This window comes from Martes martes (genome assembly GCF_963455335.1).
Source record: "Martes martes genome assembly, chromosome: 1".
In the NCBI taxonomy this organism is placed as follows: domain Eukaryota; kingdom Metazoa; phylum Chordata; class Mammalia; order Carnivora; family Mustelidae; genus Martes; species Martes martes.
Genome location: NC_137888.1, coordinates 59,896,265 through 59,904,258, shown reverse-complemented (window position 1 = coordinate 59,904,258; position 7,994 = coordinate 59,896,265). Strand labels below are relative to the sequence as shown.

Genomic DNA, 7,994 nt, shown 5'->3' with positions numbered 1-7,994 from the left:
CTCTAGTGACTGCGAGGCCGCGGGACCGCGGCCGTTGCCATAGGTTACTGAGCAAACCAGTTCCGCCTGCGCAAAGCCTCCTGGGAGTAGTGGTTCGGCGGCGCCTCATATCTGCCTTCCTTGCAGCTGGAGGAACTACAACTCCCAGGACGACCCGGAAGCAGCCCAGCAACGGAGCGGTCGTTCCAGCTTTGTGGTGGTCCGGGCCTGAACCTGGAAAATGCTGCTGGCCCCCCAGGAAAGGTCCTCCTCAAGGAAGAGGAAGGGGCCGAATCGCTGGAAACAATTTACAAGGAAGCCGAGTCCCAAGGTGATCCATCCCAAACGGTAGCTCGGGGAGGGGGCGGGGGGACCGGCCCCGAGGCCTGCCGGCTGGCCTGCGCTACCTCCCTCTTCCCCCAGGGGCATCCTTACCCGGCTCCCCCTTGCCTAGACCGCCCTGTAGACAGCATTGCCCTGGTGAAGGGGGCCTATGAACTTCGGGGTCTGGATACCTTGCTACTTTGGTGGGCAGCATCGTGAAAGAACTATTTCATCTTCTTAAACAGGAGAGGTCTTCTAGTGCCCATCCTGGTGAAGAGAATTCTTGAACTCCCTCGCCTCGCATTCCCACCTCCGCAATTTTAGGGACGTTCCTGCACATTTCTTCCTTTCTTCCTTCCATCCTCCCTCCCTCCCTTTCCTCTCTTTCCTTCCTTCCTTCTCTTCTTTCCAAATTTTGGATCGTTATTGGAGAGGGAAGACCTTCATGTTAAGCCTCATATTCCTCCCTTCTAATTTTTCACAAAGTATCAAAACGAACTCAGGAATGCAAGTGGATATTAGACATACCAATACTTGATTCGGGTTTTTTTTTTTAATTCAACCAACATTTCCTTTTTATATCTGTTACCTCCTTTGATGCCTTAGCATCCAAAGACATGGAAAACTGGTAACCCTATTTTAAACTTGAAACATACATAAATGCCATGTGCAAAGTCATAGTCACACGGTGTGCGCTTTCCACAGACTACCTTTTTAACAGCCACAAAAATAAATGCTTGAAATGTAAGTGAGAGTACCAAAATGGAGTGGCTTCTCAGCTTCCAGCTCCAGAGCAGTTTCACCAGCTGTTTTCACTCTGAAGTTACACTTTCTTAAAAAAAAAAAAATTCTGTAGAGATGTGGCATTCTTAGGGCTCTAGACAATCGTGCTTGCAGTTTGTTCTAAATATATCTGCTAAATAATGCCCTGGACATATTCCACTTGGTGAATATCTTGCCCCAGATACCAGAGGTGTAGATAGGAACACTAGAGAGAGTTGGAAACAGAGTCTGCTCCTATTGTAATATGCTAGTTCCACAATAGATTGGATCACAAATAGGTCATGGGTGTAGACTTGATGATGAAAGGTAAAATTTGGGACAGTTTCTTAAAACTCCAAAAGGAAAGATATTGCTGCTAGTACTCCTTGTTACTGCCTAGAGGATAAAAAGGAAAAAGCACAAGAGCTTCTTGAAGTTCAGTTGTGTTTTAATAGGATCAGCTCTTTCTTTGTTGCAGTGACAAAATTATTCAGCAGTACAGCGGCATTAATTAGTTATCTTAAGGTGCTTTGAAGGTGAAGTGTTATGTAAGTAAAAGAGAGTATTACACCTTTCCTTCCTCCATGTGACAGTATGCTAGTTTAGATATTCCCTTCTTTATTTAAAGGCCCCCTGAATTATTAGCAAAGCAAATACCTCTGTTTGTTAAGTGACTGTTACAGGGAATTCTACGAGCTTCTGAGAGTTAACAGAGAATGAAGAAAGGTGGTGTCCTACTGGTCTGATTTCTAATTTTATATTAATATCTGGCTGACCTGGGTAGAAATGATCTTTCCTTCATTTTCTGTTTTATAAGACAAGATTGATTATCCCCCACCACATCCTCCTACCGCCACCCCCACCCCAGTTATATTGGACCAAACAACAGTCCTGCTGTAGGTAAGATAGGAAAGCCCCTTGCTACAGGTTATTCTTGAAAAGAGGGACCTGAGGAAGGGGGCATACCCTTCTCCAAGCAGATTTGCTTCCATGACTTTTGAATAATCTGGCTCATTAATCAGTGCTTATTTAGTTTTTTATAAGGAATCTATCTAGCATTCCTCTATTTTGGCTCTTGGAGAGCTTTATTTTTTTTTAAAAGATATTATTTATTTATTAGAGAATACAAGAGGAGGAGCAGAGGGAGAGAGACAAGCAGACTGTGTGCTGAGCACAGAGACTGACGCAGGACTCGATCCCAGGACCCTAAGATCAAGACCCAAGGCAAAATCAAGAGTTCACCACTTTAACCAACTGAGTCACCCAGGTGTCCCCCTGGAGAGCTTAAAAAAAAAAAAAAAAACAAAACACCTGGGCCCTATTCCAGACCAATTAAATTAGAATCTCCAAGTGGGCTTAGGCAGGAGATAAAAACAGAAGAGTTCCCAGCGAAGGTTTCATGTTTCTTCTTCCGACCATCATTCTGTGTTCTTGCTGAACTTGCTGATGAAATGGCTTGGGGAAAGAAAAAGGACACATTTCCATATGCTTTAGTCAGAAGGATAGATTAAAATGCTAATGTTAATTAATATTAATTAGCATTAATAATAATAATAAAGTTATTGCTGTGTATTAATATTCTCCATATGTTATCTACAGCCTGCCTTTGACCCTGACAATGTGGAACACTGGATTAAGGTAAGGATGTTGCACAGTTAAGATAGAGAGTTTAGGGTCAGACGTAATCTGATGGGAAGGAGTACTGATCTCCATTTTGTGCATATTTTGCTATTTTTATTCTCATGGGACTGTGTTGCTTTAGTTTTAGATTCCTTAGTATTTCTTTTTCATTCTGTTGCTTCTCCTAAAAATATGAATGACAAGAAAATGAGTATAAACATGCTCTCTTTTTTTTAAGATTTTATTTATTTATTTGAGAGAGAGCATTCACAAGCAGGGGGAGGGGTGGAGGGAGGGAGAGCTGTGGGGCTTGGTCTTGATTCTGGGACTCTGTGATCATGATCTGAGCCAAAGGCAGACACTTAACCAATTGAGCCATCCAGGTGTCCCTAGACATGCTTTTTCAAATGTTGTGAGGATCCTATGAAGAGGACTAAAGGAGCAGGGGAGAAGAAGCTGTAAGAGAGGATGTGGTGGCCTTCCTCGGATATTGGAAAGACTGTACTGTAGTTATATTGATCTATGGGACCAATGCATTAGGAAAGCCATGCATGCATCGTATGAGTTTTCTCATAACTGGAGGGAGCCAAAAATGGAGCGGGCATTCTCATAAAGAGGTGTATTTTCTATCAATGGAAGTATTCAAGTGGATTCAAAATGGCCACTTAATGTTAGGACTAATGAAGAATATGTTTGAGGGTTCTGGGAGGTGGGGGAATTGAGTTAGGTTAACTTTCTGAGCTCTTTTCCAGGCCTGAGATATGTTTTTGAGTCCAAGTACCATTTAAGCTGAAAGTACTATTAAACTACTTCAGGTGCGTGCCTCTGAGTGTCAGTTTGGCATCTTGCCATACTCAATTCATTTGTGCAGCATATGTTTCAAAATCATGCAGCATTTTCCTGGGAAAATATCATTCTGCCTGGTTGTATTTTGAAGAGCTATTACTTATCTAAATTGACAGGCATTATAAGTTCCAGATGGAACCTAAGCCACATGTAATCCTTGTTAACTATTTATTTATCCAGCCAGTTTTTATTAAGTCCTTCTAAGTACTAGTCCATTCTGTTGAACACTGAAGATAAAACCATGCTTGGGGCAGGTATAATCCCTGCCTTGCCAGAGTTTATAGTCCAGTGGAGTTAAACAACTTACTTAAAACTCTTGGGAAAATTAAGGATGTAATAGAAGCATGTGGTGGGGGACACTAATATAGACAGCGCAGAGAAGGCTTCCTGGTTCCTGCAGAAGGTATGACTTAGAAGACCAGTAAAACAGATCTGCCGTTATGGAGGCCAGCCTCTGGGAAGCCCACTCCCAGCCTCCTACAAAGCCTAGTTTCCGTGTCTATGCTGAGTGTCCCAGTACCAAGCCCCTGCAGGGCTCAGTTGCACATTTAGTTACTGTTCCCTCCAGAAGGGAAGAGTTAAGTGAAAGAGAAGGATAAAATTCTGCTCTGACTTTATGCAGTTGTCAGACAGCTTGACCGGTTAGATGTTTTAGCATTCCTCTAAAATTTCTGTGGTAGCTCTGTCTCCATTATGCCCTCAAATCTCTCATCTCAAAAAAAAAAAAAAAGTCCTTATTTGACCCTGCAGTCCATTCGGATTATGGTATATCATTTTCTTATCAGTGTCTTTGAGTATATAGTCTAGACTCCTTCCCTTGCATTTTTATTATCCTCTGGTGTCTACAGTAATTTTCCTCCTCCTGTTTCTGTTTCTCACCACTCCACAGAAACAGTTGTCATAAATGACTTCCTGATCAAATCCACTGTTCTCTTCTTCCTCAAACTTTGTAAGGTTCCTTTGATACAGTTGTCACTTTTTTAAATTATAGAAATCTTCTTCTTCATTATCTTTTTATGACCCTGTTTTCTCTTGCTTCTCTTACTACTTTTCTGTTTACTCCTGTCTTCTTTAATGATTTTGTTCCCTAATGTAACCCAGCTCTGGGGGTATCCTAAACAGTTAGGACTTCTGGACCTAAGACTTCCAAATCCCCTTGAGTGCACCACCCTCTCAAAGTTAGCTTAGACCTTGTTCCATGGAAGAAGGAAGAGAATATGGAAAGGGTATGGAGCATGGTGAAGGTTCAAAAAGGGCTTTCTTCGAACAGAAGAGATCACTGGGACAGCCCTGGGGACTTGGCTGAATCAGGTAACCAAAATCTTATGTGGTACCAAAAATTGGTAGAGCAGATTGATCCAGGCTTGAGAGTTTTCACTGCAGAAGCAAAGATGCAAGAGATCTGAGGCTTATGTAAGAGAGTAGCTGAATATCCAGGCAGAGTAGGAAGGAGGGGACCCTTTAAAGGAGGAGGAGGCCTAATTTGATGAAGGTTGTGGTTAGGTGCAACACCAGTGTAGCAGAGGAGGGGGAGCAAAAGAGGGAGATGGACAGGAGGCCAATGTTGGGGAGGGGTTATCAGCTTTGGGGTTGAACAATGGAAAATTCTATGTGATGTGGTTCAGGACCACGTCAGTGGATTGTGGAAGTACGATTGCGGGAAAGGCCATTGGAATACAGGAGTCAAGCAAACCTTGAGGCTGAAATGTTGGTAAGTCTTCCGGAGGGACGCTGAGGTCACTTAGAATCAGGCAGATCTTGAGTAGAACTTTGCGTTCTGGGGCAGCCCACCGAAAATGCAACAGTTCACTATAACTTACAATTTATCCTCATCCTGATTTGATTGACTGACTCGTCTCTTTACTCCTGTGCATTCTGTTACTTTGATACTTAAGCTTTCTAAACATTTTCATTGATTCTCTATTCTTAACTTTCAGGGATTCTGTATGCCACCCGATGAAACTTTAAATTCCAGATGGGCATTTAAGGCCCTCTGTCAATCTAGCTATAATATAAATCAACCTGCAACAACACCTTTGCTGATACTCTATGTGACGTTTGTCAAGCCAGTTTCCTTCCCCTTCTGTCTTCTGTTTAGTTTGACTCACACTGATCCTCCAAGACTGGGATACCATTCCTCTCTGGGAGGGCCAATCTAGATCTTTCCCTTAAAACTCAGCTTGAGATGCCCCTTTCAGTGAACAACTTCTCCTGACCCACCTCAACCACCTAATTCCATCTTCTAATACTTTTCCCCTGGGAATTGTATTGGTATTCATACACAACAGAGACTCCATTCAGCATTTGCTTGTATACAGAGTGATTTTTTAAAAAACTGGACACTCTGAAAAATATATTACTCCCCAAACTATTATTTATAAACATGCAGTTTGCACTTGAGGGTATATTAAGAAAGTTGTGCTTGTACCTCCCAGCCTTGAGGAAATGAAAGAGTGCATTGTTGTTGCTGTTCCTGCTGTCGAGTGGACATTGGGATTGATATGTGTCATGGGATGTAAGGAGCTCTTACTGAGTATTTATAAGATCATGGGAGTAACTTAAGACAGTTTCTTTATAAATTATATATTTACATGTAACACAGTTACTGAGTAAGAAACATTTGATTAGAAACTCTTTCTAATCACTTTGTGTTCCTTTAGAGCGATTCTTGAGTTGTGTCTTGCACACGACGCAGTAAATAGTAGGTAGTAGGTAGGTGGTAGTTAGATAAAGGTGAACTCTTTGATAGTCACTTTAGTTTTGCTTTCCCCTCAATGTCCACTAAGGTAGTAAGAACAGGGCTAGCCTTCAGTCCTTCAATCAACTTGCTTAAATAGTAAGCTGTTAAATTGACACTTTGTGTTATTGAAATATATTATTGAAATATAATTGAAATATAATTTATGTCTTTCACGTATTTATTTTGAATGAAGTGGTAAGAATATAATATTTTAAACAGGGAAATACAGAGACTATTTCTTTTTTCTTTTTTTTTATCTTACAGATGGAGATTACAAATAGGCAGAGAGGCAGGCAGAGAGAGGGGGAAGCAGGCTCCCCGCCGAGCAGAGAGCCTGACGCGGGGCTGGATCCCAGGACCCTGAGCTGAAGGCAGAGGCCTCAACCCACTGAACCACCCAGGTGCCCCCAGAGACTATTTCTAATCCCCAATATAAACTAGTATTATTTTTTACCAAAATTTTCATTTTAAGTGATATTCTAAACACTTGCTTTGTAAGAGCCAAGCAAACAACCCTTCCTTGTAAGTACCAGCCCATGTCCTTCTCTATTACCAAAATCAGTCTGCCCCTATGTCCAAGCTCTCTTTACTTCCTTTGTTAAGAATCTATACCAATTCCAATTCAGGTGAGATGATCTATCATACAGAGTTCTTTCTTTCATTCATAGCCTGAGGAACAAAACCTACAATCCTGTTTTTGTTGTTTATTTTTTGTTTGTGAATGTTAGTTTAAAAACTGAAAGTTCATCTTTTTTTCCCTAGTGGTTCTTTGTTTATAATGTAGGCTGAAGCAATTGTTACAAAGTAGAAGGGAGATACATTACACCATTGTTATTGGGCAAAAAACTGCAGAGGGAGAGGTCAACTCTCAGTACAAACTAGTAACTAAATCACAATAATTTACCTTTGGAAACCATTTCTTTATTTTTAGCTGTGACACTGCTTTTACAGTATAAAGCCCAAAAAGAATTACCCAAGGTGTGTTGTCACATTCTTTCTACATTGAATTTGGCAACATTTTATATTAGATTTATTCAGATTATACTAACATTTTAAAATGTTATATGTGTATATAACATACACATACATGATCTATATGAAATTCATCTTGCTGTCTTGGAATTTTAAAACCTTAAAGGGAAGGACTGTGTGCCAAGCATATTGTGAACATCCAATAAATGCCGTTATCAAACATCATAAATTTGGGCACATCAGAGGCCAAGAAATAATGTGGGAGACAAATCTCTCCAGAGTGACTCATAAAGAATGAATGATACTTTCTTTATTCTAATCCTGATTAGATCATGTTTTCTTCTGATTCATATCTTTTCCTGTGTGTTCTGTTTTCTACATCTTTTTCAAATTACCCTTAGCTTTTCAACTTTATTCCTCTGTTTCTAATTCAAACTTAATACATGAAACCCTTGAGAATTTAAAAGGCAAAGTCCCTGGCAAGTTTTGGCAGAGGTACTACCAGTCTTTCCATGAAGGGCAAGAGGAAAAATCATTTTCAAAATAGGCAGCAATATAAACTGTGGGTAAGTACAGCTTTTTAAAATAAATTTTAGGGGGATATGAGTGGTTCAGTTGGTTGAGTGTCCAACTCTTGACTTCGGCTCAGGTTGTGATCTCAGGATTGAAGCTGGAGTCAGGGTCACCGCTCAGTGGGGAGTCTGCTTATCTCCCTCACTCTCTGCCTCTCCCCCTCCCCCGCTTGTGCACG

At 41.1% G+C, this 7,994-nt stretch overlaps 1 protein-coding gene across 2 annotated transcripts in view; it reads left to right on the top strand.

The window, feature by feature from the left end:
• The first annotated feature begins 146 nt into the window (after nucleotides 1-146).
• Nucleotides 147-7,994, top strand: part of CCDC191 (coiled-coil domain containing 191) — a 90,392-nt gene continuing 82,544 nt past the window's right edge. Inside the window, exons 1-2 of one of the 2 annotated variants that reach the window (XM_080824197.1) lie at nucleotides 147-310; nucleotides 2,665-2,703. In XM_080824197.1, the coding sequence (XP_080680323.1) occupies nucleotides 221-310; nucleotides 2,665-2,703 (129 nt within the window). In that variant the 5' untranslated portion in view covers nucleotides 147-220. The remainder of the gene's footprint in view (nucleotides 311-2,664; nucleotides 2,704-7,994) is intronic. The other variant, XM_080824196.1, reaches the window with a different exon arrangement.